An 18123-nucleotide genomic window follows, 5' to 3' on the forward strand; every position below is an offset into this window, starting at 1 on the left:
CCCGGCAGGGTCTGAGCAACACCATGCCCCGCACTGGGCTGTGCAGCTGCTGGAGTGGCCGGGTGCTGCCATTGCTGCTAGCCTATGTCTGCTACCTGCTGCTCGGGGCCGCCGTCTTCCACCTGCTGGAGAAGCAGGCAGAGGCTCAGTCCAGGGACCAGTTTCAGCTGGAGAAGCTGCGCTTCTTGGAGAATTACACCTGCCTGGACCAGAAGGCCCTGGAGCAGTTTGTGCAGGTGAAGTGGGGGGAAGAGGGGTGTACAGTGTGGGAAGGGGAATGTGAGGGGGCTCCTGTGGCAGGTGCAGCGCCACTGCCCAGGGGCTACTCATCCTGGATGCTGACCCCAGATCTATAACTAGATCACTGTGTGACCCTGAGCAAGTTAAGTGGTTAAGTGTAACCACTCTGGACCCAACGTCCTCATGAGGAAGGTGAGGAGACGAAGCCTATCTGTGCTGTAGCCACTGAAAGCACTCTCTGAGCTGTCACTTGCTGCACCAAAGCGACCTGTGAGTGTTAACACTGTCCAAACTGACTTTTCCCACACTTCCGTACTTCCCCTGCCTCACTTCCAGGGCTGCTGCTGCTCCCAGCTCATGTCCCTGGGCAGAGATGCAGATGAAGGTCAGGAGTGGTCACCATGATGGCCTCCCACTGAGGGCTCTTGCCCCCTGCCTGGGTCCCTTCTGCCTCACTCAGAACCAGGTGTTAAGGGGGCAGATGGATGCATATGAGACCAGGTGTGTGAAAGTGACAAGAAACTGCAAAGGAACAGGCCCAGCAGAAGATCAGCACAATGACAAGTTGCATTTATTGAGCAATTACAGTGTGGCTTAAGCAGTAAGGACAGGGTACAGTCCGCTGCCTGGAGCTGAACCATGCAAATTAGCACCTGTACTAGGGAAAGGATACAGCCTAGCATCAGCTAAGGACTTGTCAGAAATGCAGGTGTCTCTGGAACCCCTGGGGGTCCACCAGAGGATGCTGAGGGCAGCTGACCTACAAGATGAGACATAGGCTGGGTGGGCAGAGAGGACTTTCTGGGGCAGGCAGAGTTGGTTAAAGTTAGGGCCACAGTCCTCACATCAGGGTTTAGAAAGCTTCAGGAGACTCCCAACACCCCAGGAGTAAGTTGGAGCCTGGGAGACCCTGAAACCCCCTCCTCCCTCCGTCCTGGGCAGGACGTGAAGCCAGGAGTGGGAAGTGGGCAGTCCTGGGAGCTGGGCTCCGACTAGCTCTGTAAATGAGAATGAGGGTAGCCATAGGCCTGACTGTAGCCTGAGCCCTGCCCCCTGCAAGCCTCCCCAGGGAAGATAAGAAATCCCTGTCCCCAGAGTCCTCAGCCTTGGGAGAGACCCTTACTTGTCAGGGGAAGTGGATCTGGGAGACAGATGAATGCTGGGAAGGGTTCTGGGAAAACACCCGTCCCCACTAAACAGTATGAAAACCAACTCCATGAGGAAACAGGCTTGCCTAGGCCCCAGAGCTTGCATCCATCCCTTTCTCCACCACCTGTGGGTCTTAGAAAAGAGGACGCCAAGGCCACTCACAGCCACCCAACCCAAACTCAGAACCCTCAGGCAGGTGAGGGTCTCCAGGGAGGGAGTACATTTGGAAATGTCTGTGACCTCTCTGGGGTGTGGGAAAGAGAGGGAGGTCAACACCCACGTCTTAAGAGGCCAGTTCCTGTCAAAGTGAGGAGAAGCAGACAGCCTGTGACTGAAGACATCAAGGCTGGCCCAGCCCACCAGTATCACCCCACCCTGGCCGGAATCCTCTCACCCAGCCAACAGGAAGTAGTTCCCACAGGAAAGGGAGACTGCAGCTTCCACGCTCCCCAACAGCCTCCCCTGCCTTTAGGGCTCTGCCAGGTGATATGGCTGCTGCCCTAGGGAGGGACCTAGGCTTGAGTCTGCAAGGGCTCTGGTTCCAATTTACTTTGTGTGTGTGTGTGTGTGTGTGTGTGTGTGATGGGCTTTTTCTAGATAGGGTCTTTCGGATTATTTTCCTAGGCTGGCTTCAAACCATGATCCTCTTGATCTCTGCCTGAGTAGCTAGGATTAGAGGAGTGAGCCAGGATTAGAGCTAGAATTAGAGGCACCCAGCCAGGGCTTTGATTCTAGAAACACACACAAAACATGCACTCATGTGCAACAAACAGTGCACATGCATTCAGCACACCACACATGCTAAGGGTGCACACATGCACACTCCCACACACAACCTTTGCTGGCCTGATGGACTTTCTCGTGCCCACATGGACCAGGGCTCACTAGAGGGCAGCAAAGAGCAAGGCTGCGGCTCCCCTGGCTGCTCAGAGAACAGACCTCTCTGTCTCTCAACATCCACCCCCGACACACACACTCGCCACCAGCACAGGAAGGAAGCCCTCGTATTTCCAAATAGTCCCCAGACCCCATGTTCCCCAAAAAAACCTTTCCAGGAGCATCCAACCTGAAGTCTCCCCCTTGCTCTAACAACCTATTTGCATGCATCCTCCTGACCACCATCAGCATCTCCTACCTACACCCCACCTTAGGTATCATGGCCCTCCACCAGTCCTTGCTTACAGCCCACACCGTAGTCAGCACTGGCCAGGGGAACAGGCACTGATCTTGGAGTCTGGTGACCTTGGGCAAGTCACTTAGCCACTCTGAGCCTTCATGTCCTTTTCTGTGAAATGGAAACAATACTATCAAATGACATGAAAGCACCCTGTCGAAAGCTTGCCAGTGATCGTCAGTCCTTCTTCCTCCACTGTACCACTCCTCCGCAGGTCATCATGGAAGCCTGGGTAAAAGGCGTGAACCCCAAAGGCAACTCCACCAACCCTAGCAACTGGGACTTCGGCAGCAGCTTCTTCTTTGCTAGTACGGTCATCACCACCATAGGTAAAGGGCATGGGATATCAGGGCCTCCCCAGGGCTCTGTCTTAGCCTGGGCTCGCCAAGATAGATGTTGATATGAGGATGTGGAGATGATGCAGGAGACACAGATAGGGAAATAGGCAATGGAGACAAAGAGGAAGGCGATCAAATTTGTACTCACAAGAAGGGTGCTGGCATGGGTGACTGGGCTCGCCCCACTTGGGGCCCTCTGCTGGGTTAAGTAAAGCCCACCTCAGAACAGCCCCACAAAGAGTGAGAATGAAGGTCTATAGATCTATCAACTCCAGCCTTGGTTAGTAGAGAACAGGTCCTCATGTATTAACTGTCAAGCATTGTGACCTGCCCACAGACCAAGCATACTCCTGGGGCCCGAGAAGTCATTTGTGTACAGAGACCGTCCACCAAAGCTGCAGGCAACATCCCGGATGTCCCAGAGATAGGCCAGCAGCAGCATCTGCTATATCCCTCAGCCAGAAAACCCATCCATTCAGTAAGTCCAGCTCCACACACTTTCCTTGACATTCCAGGAAGAGTGACAGAGTGGAGGTGGAAGGGTAAAAACTTGGATTGGACCCAGACTTGGCCCTCGAAGGGCTTCCAATCCAGTAAAGAGGATAAGTACAAGAATATACTACAAGTATATAAGGATTGTGTATAATAATACAATATGAGTGAGTAATTAGATAGGAATGACAAAACACCACAAGGAATCACGCCCAGTAGTAAGGCAGAAGGTAACAGTCAGAACTTTGTGGAGGCAGGTACCATCGGAAATGGGCCTTCAAAGACAAGTAGGATTTCTACAGAGACCATTCTAGCAGAGGGTGGTATGAGTGTTCATAAGAATAGCAGTGTCCATCCTCTTCCAGTGATGGCAGAAACAGACCTCTGTTAGAGTCTAGGGGGCTAGTGGGAGGCAGTTCTGAGCTCTCTCTTCCTCCATAGCTGTACACCCTCTCCCCTTGCAGGGTATGGGAACCTGGCACCCAGCACAGAAGCAGGGCAGGTCTTCTGCGTCTTCTACGCCTTGATGGGCATCCCGCTCAATGTGGTCTTCCTCAACCACCTGGGCATAGGGCTGCGTGCCCACCTGGCCTTTCTGGAGAGGTGGGAGGACCAGCCAAGGCGATCCCAGGTAGAGCTTTCTCTCCCTTCCTGCCCCACTGTTGCAGGTGCTGAGGTAGACTCGGCTGTGCAGGGCTGGGTGTAGACTCCTACCCTACAGACACCTCCAGGAGAGAAGGTTCAGCTGCAGGACCTGGCAGAAGAAGTGTAATTGTGATGCAGGGTAGACAAGTTGTAGCCTCAAAGCGCTGTGCAGCGCAGTGGTCGTTGCAGTGAAGCTCGGGAGGCTGAAGGGGTCTCTGCAACTGAATGGTTTACACCCTGACAGAGCTGAGCACTGGCCAACAGATCTCCTGTGACGGAGAATCTGGGTAGTGCATCCCCGCCATCCAACATACTTTCATGTGGTCCAGAACAGGCTCCAGAGCCAGGCATGATGGTACACATCTGTAATTCTAGCATTTGAGAGGCTGAAGCAGAAAGAGTGTGGATTTTAGGCCAGCCTGTGCTGCATAGTGAGACCCTGTCAAGAAAGAAAAGAAGGAAGGGAGGGAGGGCATGAGGGAGGAAGGAGATCCAAGCCACCTAGCACGCACCCAGAGCCCACCTCCACGACACCCCCCCCCCACACCAATGAAAGGCAGTGTTGTGGAGGGATCTGGTACAGTTCAGTGACAGTCTTATCCCAGATCTGTGTCCCAGGGAGTCTGTTCAAGTGTGACCCTCATGCTCGAAGGGGTCTTCATATCCCTCCTTGACCCTCTAACACACTCCTGTACCCGAATCTTCCCTGGCCTGGGCCAGGTCCCATGCCCTTGGATGCAGCCCCTACCCAAAGATCCGCAGGGTAGGGAGAGACCTAGATCTGGCCCAGCCCCACTCCCAAGTTTCCCCAGACCTCCCACCATGTGATCCCGGGGACTTCCCGGTAGACTCAGGGCTATTCACCCTCTCTCCCAGCTACTGCAGGTACTGGGCCTGGCTCTGTTCCTGACCCTGGGGACACTGGTCATTCTCATCTTCCCACCCATGCTCTTCAGCCACGTGGAGGGCTGGAGCTTCAGGGAGGGCTTTTACTTTGCCTTCATCACTCTCAGCACCATCGGCTTTGGGGACTACGTTGTCGGTAAGAATAAGATAGTCAGGTATCTCGGGATGGGGACTCACTGGGGTATGTCTGAGGCTACTGGGGACTTCTCAGCAACATCCTCCAAATCCTCTGGTCTGGGACCCATCACCATTTCCCCAGGACCTCCACTGCTGATCTACAATGCTATGAAGACCAGTGGGAGAGCATCCTGGTTGGTGGGGACCTTTACTTAACCTGGGGGGTAGCTGTGCCCTCAGACATCTGCTGTCCACTTCCTTGACAGGTACAGACCCCAGCAAGCATTACATCTCAGTGTACCGGAGCCTGGCAGCCATCTGGATCCTGCTGGGGCTCGCCTGGCTGGCACTGATCCTGTCCCTGGGTCCCCTGCTTCTGCACAGGAGCTCCCAGCTCCAGCTGTCCTGTAGGGGCCTCAGCCTCAAAGACAGAGAAGCCCCTGATTCCAAGGGGCTCCCCAGACCTCAGAAAATCCCCATCTCTGCATGAGAAGGCCCCTAGTGGCTCAGAAGTCCCCCACCTACCCTTAGCCTATGCCATCTGTCCTCAGGAATCCCTGCCCTGCTTCTTCCTCCTCCAACCTACTCCCTTCCCGGCCAGGGCTGGTCAGCAGCTGAACAGAGAGAGAAAGAAGACAGGTGTGCCCCCCAAAATAACTGAGGAGAGAGGCAGAGACAGGATCAAAGATGTGTGTAAATGGAGACGTGAGCCCTAGTCCCAGGGCTCCAGCCTCTGCCCCCCAAAGGGGATCTGGAAAAGTCAAACCCCATATTGATCATGTGACCAGATCTCCAATGCCGTCCCCACAAACCCCCCAGGAGACCTTAGACAGACAGCAAGCAAAGGCTGACGTGATTTTTGCCTCATTTGATAGGTGCACGACATGTACCCCCAAACCCCCACTATGTGCCAGGCACCATGCCAGGCTCTAGAGGTACAACAGTGCACATTCCTGCCCCCTCTGTGCCTTTAGTCTAAGAGGACCAGACACATGGAGAGGCAGCCTCCAACACAGTGCCCAAGGGTCTGCTAGGAATGACTAGCAGAAAGAGGGCCACTAGGCAGACACTGCAGAACAACCTTAATGGAAACAGGAAGCTGCCCCCAGGAAGCTTGAAGCTGAGGGGCAGGAAAGCTGCCTCTCAAAGCTGGCTGGCTCCCCTTGCCTAGAGCCCAAAACTGTCCTTGCACAAAGCTTAAGGTGTCTTGGGTGACCTACCACTTTCCTGGACATGACCTCCCCTGACTCACTCCCTCCTGGGCTCCTGTCTTCTTAAAAGTCTTTCCAGGCAATCCTGAGAAGCTAGAGGGCCAGCAGATTCCAGGAACCTAACAAGAAATAAGCTCCGTGGCAGCCTGGCCTCTCATGGGAACTCACCCATGGGAACTGGCCTTTCTCCAGGGATTGCAACATGAAAAGCCAGAAGACAGAAGAGATTGGACCATTCAGTCCATCCCAATGCCCGATCTCACCAAGGACTGGAAATTTTGGCCACTACCTCTCCCACCACCCCAACAATAAGCAGGCCCCTAAGTGGCTGGGTGGGGGCTGATGGCACAGGAGTGGGGCTGTGGAGCAGAGGAGGCGCTGGATGGAGCTTCAGGGAGGGGTCCACAGCAGCAGAGGAATCCAGCAGTGCTGCCCTCCCCTCACCCCACTCCCAGGAGAGGACTGGGGAACTGCAGAACCTTGTGAACTCTTTATACAGCCGGGACCACCAGGCCCCCTCCAGGTCTTCTTGCCTCCCAAGCTCACAGACAAGTGGTAAGCAGCGGGGTGGGGGGGGGGCTCTTCTTTGAGCTTGCAGGCAGCAAGTTCAAGCACTTAGGCAGGAGCCCTGAGACAATAAAGTTGGCTTCTGCTTTCTTTTCCTCAGTGCGGTTTCCAGGACTCTTTCACCTCATCTACCCCGGGGAAATGCTGGGGGATGGGGTGGAGGTGGAGTTGGGGTAGGCTCTGGGCCCTTCCCTCCCCTCCCCTGTCTGCGGTTACCCAGAAGCCTTCTCCTCTCTGACCTAGATCCAGGGCAGGACCCTCCACACACACACGTGAGGCGGGGCCACACGCCAAGGCTGGGAGCCTCATTTTGTCCTGGGATTGGATCCTGGTGGGGCCAGCAGGACCGTCCCCAACCCCGCAACACTCTTCCCCAGTGGGGAAACTGGCCACCGGCAGGCATTTGCTTAGAGCAGGGGTGAGCAGAGCTCCTGGCCCTTCCTTTCTGCCGCAGTTCCTGTCCGGGGTGGCCTCTCGCTATGTGCCCACTGCGGGCTGGCGCGGCGCCCGAGTGCAGGGCTCGGGGCTGCTGGGCGCCGGGCACCGGGCTTCTGCTGCTCGCCTACCTGGCTTACCTGGTGCTGGGCGCCGGGGTCTTCCAGGCGCTGGAGGGCCGCGCGGCTCAGGACTTCGGCCGCAGCTTCCAGCGCGACAAGTGGGAGCTGTTGGAGAACTTCACGTGTCTGGACCGCCCGGCGCTGGACCTGCTGATCCGGGTCAGGGACGAGCGGGAGCGGCTGGGGCAGGGGAGCGCCGGGGGCACGGACCCAGGGGACGGGAACCGCATGGAGTATTAAGCCCAAAAGAGGTGGAAGGGACAGACGCGCAGGCACCACTCGGTGCGCGCTTGGCCGTGGTGGGCACCCCAGACTTGGGCTGGAGCCAGCTCTACCGAGACCACCGCATTGGGCGTACTCTGAGTCCTCCATTAGGAGCGACAGGGTCTGACTAACTGATCCTGTCCAGAGACAAATACGTGGTCTGGGAACTAGGGCCACAGAGGGCTGCTTACCCGGGTCACAAGCCAGCAGGGCCATCCCGATCCGGTGGTACTGGGGTCGGAAGTATTTGGTCCGCTGCAAGCTGGAGGGCAGGTCGCACAGAGCCGCATAGAGCTGAGTGTGTCACACTGGCCGGTGGGCGAGGGTTGGAAGGGCACACGTACCTTTTTGCAAAGAGAGAGTCAGTGTAAACATGTGCTTTGGGGAGTCAGGGCCCCAAGGGATGTGACCCATGTCTAATAATGAGCCAGAAGGGTGGGAACTTGTGGAGACAGGGATAGGCAGGGCCTGCTTGTCCTGGAGGATGGGTGGCATGGGGCCAAGGCATGCTTGTCTGGGGCAGATGCAAGGGGAAGAGGGGGAAGAAGCGCACAGCACCAGTTTGGAGAAAAAGGGTAGATGCAGGGTTGTGTCTCTTGGAGTCTATGGACACTGAGGGCTGAGCTGCCTGTGCTGGGAAGGAGGGGTGGGAGTCAGGAGCAGAAAGATGCAGAAGTCACAGAGGGCAGAGGCTTCTCTGAGGATGAGGACACAGCAGGGAATGGTTCTTCTTGGCAGAGCCTCCCAGACTGATGGAGGTCACCTCTTACTGTGCCACGGCCCCCAGGTTGGTAGCTACTCAATTTGGTGGCTGCATTAATGGCATTAATGTCACACTTCATGTCTATTTATTTCATACTCCCATTCTTCCTGGGAGAGCCCAGGGCAGGAGTCTAGACCATAGCACCCCAGTCCAGACATCTCATCCTACCATCCCAGTGACTCCTTCAGGGAGCAGAGCAGGCCCTGTGCCCTGGAGACCCCAGTCAGAAGCCACATCCCAAAGGGAAGCAAGAAATTGTGCAGGATGGGTGGGAAAGGCCCTAGCGTTGAGTGGAGGTGGAATTCTGAATGCTTGGACTGGTGATCGGACAGGATCTGCAGCTATGGACGATGTCCTGCTAAGGACTGAAATTGGTTCCTCTACCCCACACTTACAAACATCAGCAAATTCAGTTGTCTGCCTGCCTTGTGCTGAGGCTGTCTGACAACCCTCCCCTTGTCACTTGCCCTGCCCAGCCCCCTTCCTCATTTGTTTGATTCTCAGCTCCCTCCTGGGTAGGTCCTGTTAGTACCGTCCCCTTTTAGAAATGAACTGAGGCTCAGAGAGGTCAACTATGGCTGCAAGGCTGCACAGCCAAGAGCCAAGGCTTTGACCACCATGGATGCGGCTTCATTGTGACCCTATGAATGCCAAAGTCCCAGACTCTTGTCTCTGAGCCTTGCTCTTCAACCCCTTCCTGCTTCTCCCCCAGCTCACCCCCTTCCTGAGCCCTCCTGGACATTCAGCCCATCACATCCTTATTCCTTATTCCTCCCTCCAACAAGACAGGTGGACATGTGCACACAGTGTCTCAGCTTCTTCAAGGCCAAGAGCAAGCCTCCCTCTTCACAGCCACGCCCTCCCTGTTCTAAATCTATCACTGCCTGCCCCATCCACAAACCCTTATAGTCTGCTGGGGTGCCTCCCTCACTACCCACACCAAATGGGGCCAAGGACCTGGACTTCTGTCTGTCCTCATGGACTGCACTGTGCCAGGATTTGGACCAGACCCTCTCCATCACTCACCCCTGCAAAGCCCTCCCTTCCTGAGAAGCCCTTCTATACTTCCAGCTGCCATGGAGCCCACAAACCTGAGCCTGCCTCTGCTTTGCTCAGTGACTTTGGATGAAGCCTGCCACTCTATCCCCGGTATGCCAGAACCAGCCCCAGCCCAGCCCCAGGCATCTCTCAATTTCGATTCTCTGTCTCAGGCATGGTCTAACTGCTCAGCCTCTACTCCTGTTGTCCCATCTACCCAAATGTCCTTCCACCAGCAGCAATCCTACCTGACTCTCTGGGGAAACCCAGCTAAAACTAAAATATCACTTTCTCCGTGGAGCCTTCCGGCCCTACACCTTTCTTCTCTGTGTTCCTACAATGTAATATTCCTTGTAATGTAATGATAGAAACCACTGACCTTGACCAAGGGCCAGATTCTGTTCTAAGTCATCATTCAACCCTCACAGCAACTGTATGAAGTAGCTACTGTTAGTATTCCCATTTTACAGATAAAGAAACTGAGGCAGCTGCCCTGCCTCCTTAATTCCCAAAGCAGCACTGATCATACCATGTCAGAGTTAATGTAATTCACCTCTGTCCCACTTGAGGACAGGCTGGGACTAAAGAGAAACTATGGAAACTATGCATGAGTGGAGGGGGGGAGGAGCGTTTGGGTGCAGGGCTCCCAGAGCCTGTTAGTCACTGCAGCTCTCCCTCAGGACATCATCCAGGCATACAAAGATGGGGCCCACCTCCTGGACAACACCACCAGCATGGGGCGCTGGGAGTTCATGGGCTCCTTCTTCTTTTCTGTGTCCACCATCACCACCATCGGTAAGGGCAGTGTGGGGTTGGGGGAGGGGCTGGGCTGGGGAGGGCAGTCTCTCCTTGGGGGACTGTGGGACTGGTGGCCTTTGGAAGGGCTGCCCAGGGTGTCACACCTTCCAGAATAGCACAAGTACCTGAGTCAGCCTTGGGTCCCCTGACTCCATTTCTGCATTTCACCACATCCCCAGGAGGTTGTTAGCATGTCCAAGCTTGAGACTTGTTGCCCCGGGGAACATTGTCCTCATACAGCCTTTCAGGGAACTGAAAGTCCCTGTGCCTCTGGGCACTGTAAGTGTCCTGATCTCCTCCAGGCTAAGCCCAGTCAACACTAAGCCCCAGAGGTGGGAGTGGGAGGTGAAGGAAGGTTAGGAAGAAAGAAGGCGCAGAGATCCAAAGAAAGAGCCTTAAGCACGCTGTGCTCAGCCTGGGGAGGAGACTGGGGAGCACCGGTCAGCTCACCAGTGCTCCTCATTCCCATCCCCATCTTCTGGGTCCCTGTCCTCCCTCCTTTTTGGGGACACCTGGGCTAGCGAAGCTGAGGTGGGACTTGTCCAGGAAGGGCACTTGGATCTGTTGCATAGAGAAAGAGAAACGCTAGATCCCCGAAGTTCTGAATCCCAGGAAAAATGCAAGACAGCCGCTTAGTGCCCTCTGCCCCAGGGCTGGACCACAGCCCTGCATGACATAGGACTTACCACCAGGTGGCAGCCTCACACCAACCGTGACTCCAGCTACTGCCTCCAGCGCCTGGCCAGCCAGAACCCGCTCTGTGACTGTTCTCCCTCCGAGGAGCTGGTTTTTTGTTTTGTTTTGTTTTGGGGTTTTTGTTTTTTGTTTTTTGTTTTTTGTTGTTGTTGTTTTGTTTTCTTGACTATTCATTTATTCCCCTGTGCATACATTGTTTAGGTCATTTCTCCCTCCTGCCCCCCGCCCCCACCCTCTCCCTCTCTCCCCGCTCCCTTCCAGGCAGAACCTGTTCTGCACTTTTCTGCAGTTCCGTTGAAGAGTAGAAATAAGCAATGGTAGCATTTTTGCTAGTTGAGATAAGGACAGCTATACAGAAGGGGATCAGGAACCAGCGTAAAGATCAGTTAGAGATGAATCAACCTGGGTTGTAACACATTTGTACACGAAAGCAATGCTAGGAATCTCTCTGTATAGCCTCCGAGTAGTTTTAAACCAAACGTGGAAGGCCTCTCAGACTCCCTGACCCTGAGCTCCTGAAGGACTGGCCAGGACAGTGGTTATCCATCTTTGCACTCAGGCCGGTATGAGGCCAGCAGACAGTAGCACTCAACGAATACTATGCTGTTGAAGAATGCCATAGCAGAGGGAGACCTTGAAGCCCAGCCACCATGGGCTAAGCCTCTCAGACGCAGGTCCCGTCCACTTTGCCCTGGCAGGTGACTTTGGCCCACTAAACTCAGAGTGCCAGCCCTAGGTTCCTTTTCTGGACTATTCCACTGCTTGCTGTCCACTCGGTTCTGCCCAGCCAATTCTGAGGGTGAGGGTAGAGGAGGGGACCTTACCCTCAACATATGGCACAGTAGGACACACCTGATGTCCCCTGTCCAAGACACTGCTGAACGTTTTCTCTGCTGAGATCTCATCTTGTCCACAGGGAAGTCTCCAAGGATGGGTCTTATTTTCATGTTACAGACAAGGAAACTGAGGCTCAGAGAGTTGTGTGACTTCCCCCAGGGTCATAAAGCCAGTGAGCAGCAGAGTTTGAATTTGAACCCCCCTGGGAGACTACACTGTCTTTCCCATCATGAGTCCCTCTGGAGGATGTCCTAGATGGGACAGCCATTGTAAACAAGGACAGAGCCTTCCAGGGAACAGTGGGGGAGCTCTCAGTTCCATGATTCTGAATGCAGACACGCATGCACTTGCTCATACACACGGAGAGGGGGAAGGAAGAAGGCACAAGGAAGGAAGGGGCCATGCCTCCCAGCAACCCCATTATGCAGCCCTAAAATTGACAGGTGCATGGATACCTCTGAGCCAATACGGCAGGCCTGGGCCTTGAAATCACATACCACCTGTAAGCTGCATTCTTGGCTTGCTCACCTGTGCACCCATTTGTCCACCATTCATTCAACAAATAAGCAGAGTGCCCAGTGTGGGGCAGCCTCTGTTCTGGATGCTGAGGATCCAGTAGTAGCCATGGCTAGCAAGTCTTTGTCCTTGAGGAGCTGGCATTCTAGGGTGAGAGGACACCAACAGACAAACAGATACATAGATAAGGACCAGGTGGCAGGAGGTGCTTAGAGACCAGTAAAGCCAGTTGTGGGGGGTCTCATAGCGATAAGACCTGCCTACAAGGTGGCTATTGAAGGACTCACTGATACAGTAACATTAAAGCAGAGACATGAACAAAAGAAGGGAGCAAGTTATATAGATAGCTGAGGAAACAACCATCAGCCAGCAAGTGCAAAGCCCTGAGGTGGGAGTGTGAACCGGTGTGTTTGGGGAATAAGTAAGGAGGTCCAGGTGACTGGAGAGGATTGAAAATGGGGACTGGGTATAGAGAGACTAATGAAGAACTCATAGAGGGCTTTGTAGGGTCCTGGAAGGATGCCCAGGACTCTTAGAAAGGTAAAGAGGTGACAGGAGACATGTTGAAGGGAGAGGTGACTTGGATGGGGTTGTGACCACTCACCCAGTGTTCAACACCCAGACGAAGGCTTCATTGGTATCCACTCATTTTGCTGACCTGAGGCGTGACCAGCATGATGGGGAAGAGAAAGGCCCATTCAAGGTCACTCTTGGAAAGCTGTGGCCTCCAGGGGTCTCCCAGGGCTGGAATCCCACTGGTGAGAACAGAATAGAAAGAACCCAGGGACCAAGGATGGACTTGGGGAGTCCTAGCTAAAAAAGGAAGAGGATAGGTGCAGAGGCAGACAGAAGTGGATGGACGCTGAGAGGTCAGCCTCTCCCAGAGGCTTGAAAAACTCCCTCCTTTAGAGAGGGGACCAAAAAAGACCAAGAGAGAAAGAGAGGTGGGGTTCAAAAGGAGGCCTCTGCTCTACCACTTGTGCCACATCCTCAGGCCGGAAGCCTCCGTGAAGTTCAATCAACCATCCACTCATTCAACAAACAAGTATTTCGCCCCTTGTGTATATGCTAGATGCTTCAGGACTCACGCTCCCGTCTCCACATGTCACCGCTGCCTCATTTCATCCTCTGTGCATGGATGTCAACATCCATTTTTCAGATGAGGAGTAGGCTCAAAAAGGTTGGGACCAAGGCCCCCAGGCTGCAAGGGGCAGCACTGGGATTCAAACCTAGGAAGTACGTCGGCCTCTGTGCCCTGGGCTTGTCCTGCTCTGGGCTCTCCCAGGACCCTTCAGTGAGGTGGGGGAATTAAACGCCCAGTTTCAATGCTGTTTGGGTGAGGGCAGGACCCGGGAGGTGCTAGCCTCCGGAAGGTCAGCCAATGGCTCGGAGCAGGAAGGGAGTCATCGTCCACATCCATTCATGCATTTCCCCGCCCGTCCCTTCCCTCTTGTTCTCATCCGACACACTTGCATTGGAGAGGAGTCAGGTCCTGTGCTGTGCTAAGAATACAAAGATGTAACTGTCCTGTGCTGGGGAGGCAGGCGTGGAAACAGCATCCTCACCCGGTACAGTTGTCCTCAAAGCCTAGGCAGAGCCTGGGGGTGTCCTGGAAGAGGAGGCCTCCACTGAAGAGGAGGGACTGTAGGGCCATCTAATAGGTAGGTAGGCATGAAGGTGGAACCTGTCATGTTCAAAGGCCCCGAGGTGGCCAAGAGGGCCTGAGGGGCCCAGATGGCAGGTGCATGACCAGAACTTGGAAGGTGGAGGCCCCAGTGGAGGCTTAGAGATGGGCTGGTTGAGAGTTCCATCTTTCCTCAGCAGACACGAAAACCAATGGTTATACCCTGGGTGAGGACGTGCAGTTTAGAGAGACGTGACGGTGGTGATTTGTGAAGGGTAGAGACAAAGCTGGGTACTGTATCTCATGCCTGTAGTCCCAGCTACTGGGGAGGCTGAGGTGAGAGGATTGCTTGAGCCCAGGAGAGTTTGGGGCCAGCCTGGACAGCACAGTGAGATCCTGTTGTCTTACCTTTTTTTTGGGGGGGTAACACTGGGGTTTGAACTCAGGACCTTGCATTTGCCGTACCACTTAGGTAACATCCCCAGCAGATGCCATTCTCTCAAAAAAGTTTTTTAATTGAACTAAAAATTAAAAAAGAAGGGTAGAGACATAGGTGGAGGGACAAAGAACGTTGGATGGTGGGACCCTTATGTGAACATCCTGTCCTCCCCTGGCCTCCCCCTTCCCTTATCCTCATGACCAGAGGCCCCAATTTCCACCTTCCCCAGGTCAGCTGATGATGGCTGTCACTGCTCAGCCCCCCTGGGTTTAGGAGGCACTGGTGGGTCAGTCTGGGTTCTCTGGGACTCAGGTATCAAGGCAGCAGTATCTGTGTCAAGGATGGGGAAAAGTACATGAGAGGCAAAAAAGGAGGGACAGCTCGGCAGGCCTTTGGCTTGTGGATCTGACGCCTGTGAGAGGAGCAGGGGATGGAAAAGGTTCAGGGGGTCAGCCCAGGAGAGCCCAGAGCAAAGGTCCCCTGAAGAAGGAGTGCCGGTGGGCCAGGGACACAGCCTCCTTCCCCACCCAGGATGGCTGGTAGAGGCCACCTGGCTGCAGCTTGGTAGTACAGTGGACCCTTTCAGGGGCCTCCGATGGAGTCCATGCTCAGCCCCCCAAGCCTCTCCAGAGTTGTCTGCCCACCCTGGAGGGAGGAAAAGGAGAGGGGTGAAACCCCCAAGTCAAGGCTACAAGCTCACGCACCTGCCAAGCCCCTGTGGCCTCTCTTCCAAGTGCAGGCATGGTTCCCACGGGGAGGGTGGGTGTGAAAGTCAAGTCCCCAGAATGAGGCCCGGGAAGGGACTGTGGTATGAGGGGCAGGGCAACTGGAAGGGTCTCCTGAAACACCCCTCTCTCCACAGGCTATGGCAATCTGAGCCCCCAGACCGTAGCGGCCCGCCTCTTCTGCATCTTCTTTGCTCTGGTGGGGATCCCTCTCAACCTGGTGGTGCTGAACCGACTAGGAGACTTCATGCTGCAGGGAGTCCACCGCTGTGCCCACAGGCTGGGGGGCGGCCGGCAGGTGAGGGGCTGCTGGCCAGGGAATGGTGGGAGATTTCTAGGAGGGCTGTGGTGGGAATGCGTGAGGGGGAGGGGAAGCATCAGGTGGGAATGTGGTAGGATTGGGGGCCACCACCCACAATAGCATCTTTGTGGTGGGGGACAGGAAGGACACGGGGCACCAAAGGCCCAGGCTCTTAGCAAGAAACCTGGGGAACACTCAATAGGGCCCCCGGGCACCCCCTTCTTCCTGAGGCAGGGGGCTCTCCAGGCAGAGGCCACAGGGCAGACACTTTGCGCACCCAGGACCCAGCCAAGGCCCGGTGGCTGGCGGGCTCTGGCACGCTCCTCTCGGGCCTCCTGCTCTTCCTGCTGCTGCCCCCGCTGCTCTTCTCCCACATGGAAGGCTGGAGCTACCTGGAGAGCTTCTACTTTGCCTTCGTCACCCTCAGCACCGTGGGCTTCGGTGACTTCGTGATCGGTGAGTGTCCAGGCAGCAGAGGGCAGTGGGGGGGACTCAGTGCCTCCACCTCCCTCCCAGCCTCCACATGCAGGGGGTGTCAGCTGGGCCCCTTTGTGGGGTGGGGAGCTAAGGGCCCTCCTGCCCATCTTGCCTGGCATGGAGTCGTCCTCTGCTCAGGGAAGCTCAGCCCTGGCCTCCCTTTCCTATCTGCCTCCCTTTGTCCCAGAGGATGCCATTGGCCCCACAGCTCCAGGTTGGGAACTCATGAAATCCCAGTGTCCCCCAGCCCCCAACTGAAAACTGTCCACAGTCTAAATAAGAGCTTCAAAAAAGAGCCAAGGGGCTCAGATCAGCGGTCACCACACACCACAGGCCAGAGCAGCACCACCAGAGGCCACTGGCCTTAGAGGACAGAACTGAGGCAAGTGCCCAGCAGGCGGCAGTGAAGGGACAGTCTAGGCAGCTGAACAAGCTCTGTATCCTCTCATCCTGAAGGCCCCCACGTGAACAATGGCTACCGACACCATGCTGGCCTCCAGAGGCTCTGTACCTTCCCACAGATCCTGTGGCCTAAAGGTGCAAGAGGAGGACTGCCCTCCCCTCCTTCAGTGACAGAACTCAGGCTGGCATATTGAGAGGAGGTCCTAATAAGGTGACAAGCTGCTCAGTCAGCTACAACTCAGAGTAACGGCTGTCATCCCATTTTACAGAGGAGGAAGCTGAAGCTCAGAGAGGCAAAGCCATCTGCCAGAGGTTGCACAGTGAGACACAAATTCTAAGCTGTTTGGCTCCAGAGCTCATCCTCTTCCCAAGAGTCTTGCAAGTCCCTCTCAGGTCCTTCCTGCCTGTAAAGAGAGGGATCTAGGTGGTTGCTAAGGCTAGGGGGTCTTCTAGCCTCTGGGTGCAAGGCCCCCTGTCCCACCTCTCCTCCCCAGGAATAAGAGTCTAGTGCGCTTATTACTGCTGCCCCTGCTGGCGTCCCCCATCCTAGGAGCTGGGCTATGGCTCAGGAAGGAAATTCTTTGGGAAGGTCTCTTCCAAGTGGGTTGTGTCTAAGGAGAGCTGAGCCCTGCAGCCTTGAGGGCCACACCTACCTCCTCACAGCTCAGAGAATCATTCTTGGATCTGTCTTCCCTTCCTTTATTACCATTGCCATTCTCCTAGGCCAGGCAGGACTGTTTGTTGTGTACGGCTGCACAGGTTGGGTACTGCACAACCCTAAAAGGATTGCCAGTCACACAGAGCATAAAAAAGATGGCGCCCATGGAGTTGTGCCACCTCTATCTTTCCTCTCCCACCCCCCTGGCTCTTATGACCTTTAAAATTTATAAATGAGGCCGGGCATACTTGTGCACATCTGTAAAAAAAAAAAAAAAAAAATCCCAGCTACTCAAGAGGCAGAGATCAACTAGGCAAAAAGTTAGTGAGACTCCCCCCCGCCATCTAGACCAATGGGCCAGGAATAGTGGTGCCTGTAATCCCATCCATGCAGGAGGCATAGATAGAGAAACCCAAGAGCCTATCTGAAAAATATTCTTAAAACCTACAAAGGCTAGGGGCGAAATGACATCACATCACCTGCCTGGCTTTTCTGAAAAGCGTCATGGTTTTCCCATAGTCTTAGGATGGAGTCCAGAATCCACATCTAGGTTGACTAGGGCCCCACAGGTGACCCAGCCCCCTGCTTCTCTCTCCTCTGGGCCCTCTCTTCCCACTGCGACCATCCATTCGTAGCCCAGCCCCGGGTGGGGGTGGCCTGGGATCTCTGTGAGGCCTCCTCGCCCCCTGGTGGAGAGCAAGGACAGGGCAGGGGGCCAGGGACAGCTCTTGATCTGCAAGTCAAGAAGGAGCAGAGACGTCACCCACCTGCATATGCAGGGGTGAGGGGCTAGCCAGGGGCCAGCTGCCCTAAAAGCCACACTCTGGGAGAAAGAGCCAATTTCCAGAGCCCCGGCCACCAAAACACCCTGCCGTCGGGGACCTAGTCTGAATCTCCTCTAAACCCAGAGGAGCTGTGGGGCGGAGCTCTCCCTCCACAGCCCCGGTTTCCTATGTGTTGGACTCCCTTCTGGGTCATTTGGTGCCTCCTGATGGCGTGGTGACTTCCCTGAGAGCCCCAGCTGCTTCATCTGCAAGGGTTTCCTTATGCAGATGGAGAAACTGAGGCCCACTGATGGGCAGGAAGTTGATTAAGGCCTCTGAGCAGGCAAGTCAGGGCAAATCTAGGGTTGACTCTTAATGCAGGGCTCCCCACACCAGACCTATTCTGGAATCTTCCCCCTCTTTTC

At 55.1% G+C, this 18123-nt stretch overlaps 2 protein-coding genes and 1 long non-coding RNA gene across 12 annotated transcripts in view; 2 read left to right on the plus strand and 1 right to left on the minus strand.

Moving 5' to 3' along the window:
- Positions 1 to 6615, plus strand: Kcnk16 (potassium two pore domain channel subfamily K member 16). The gene is made up of 5 exons (XM_020186332.2): positions 1 to 236; positions 2778 to 2892; positions 3858 to 4024; positions 4915 to 5080; positions 5328 to 6615. Exons 1-5 carry the CDS (start codon positions 24 to 26, stop codon positions 5549 to 5551), a joined length of 885 nt encoding a protein of 294 aa, XP_020041921.2. The 5' UTR covers positions 1 to 23; the 3' UTR covers positions 5552 to 6615.
- On the minus strand, positions 785 to 7541 carry LOC141425637 (uncharacterized). Its single transcript, XR_012450650.1, has 2 exons — positions 7415 to 7541; positions 785 to 4477 (listed from the first exon to the last, which is right to left on the minus strand). It is a non-coding gene; the product is annotated as an uncharacterized lncRNA (long non-coding RNA).
- Positions 7042 to 18123, plus strand: part of Kcnk17 (potassium two pore domain channel subfamily K member 17) — a 23993-nt gene continuing 12911 nt past the window's right edge. For 4 of the 10 annotated variants that reach the window (XM_074082271.1, XM_074082269.1, XM_074082268.1 and 1 more), the window contains exons 1-4: positions 7042 to 7555; positions 10142 to 10256; positions 15234 to 15394; positions 15632 to 15853. In XM_074082271.1, the coding sequence (XP_073938372.1) occupies positions 7319 to 7555; positions 10142 to 10256; positions 15234 to 15394; positions 15632 to 15850 (732 nt within the window). In that variant the 5' untranslated portion in view covers positions 7042 to 7318 and the 3' untranslated portion in view covers positions 15851 to 15853. Of the gene's footprint in view, positions 7556 to 10141; positions 10257 to 15233; positions 15395 to 15631; positions 15854 to 16545; position 18123 lie in introns of those variants that run through there. The other 6 variants (XM_074082274.1, XM_020186328.2, XM_074082267.1 and 3 more) reach the window with 3 other exon arrangements.

This window comes from Castor canadensis, chromosome 8 (genome assembly GCF_047511655.1).
Source record: "Castor canadensis chromosome 8, mCasCan1.hap1v2, whole genome shotgun sequence".
Taxonomy (NCBI): Eukaryota; Metazoa; Chordata; class Mammalia; order Rodentia; family Castoridae; genus Castor; species Castor canadensis.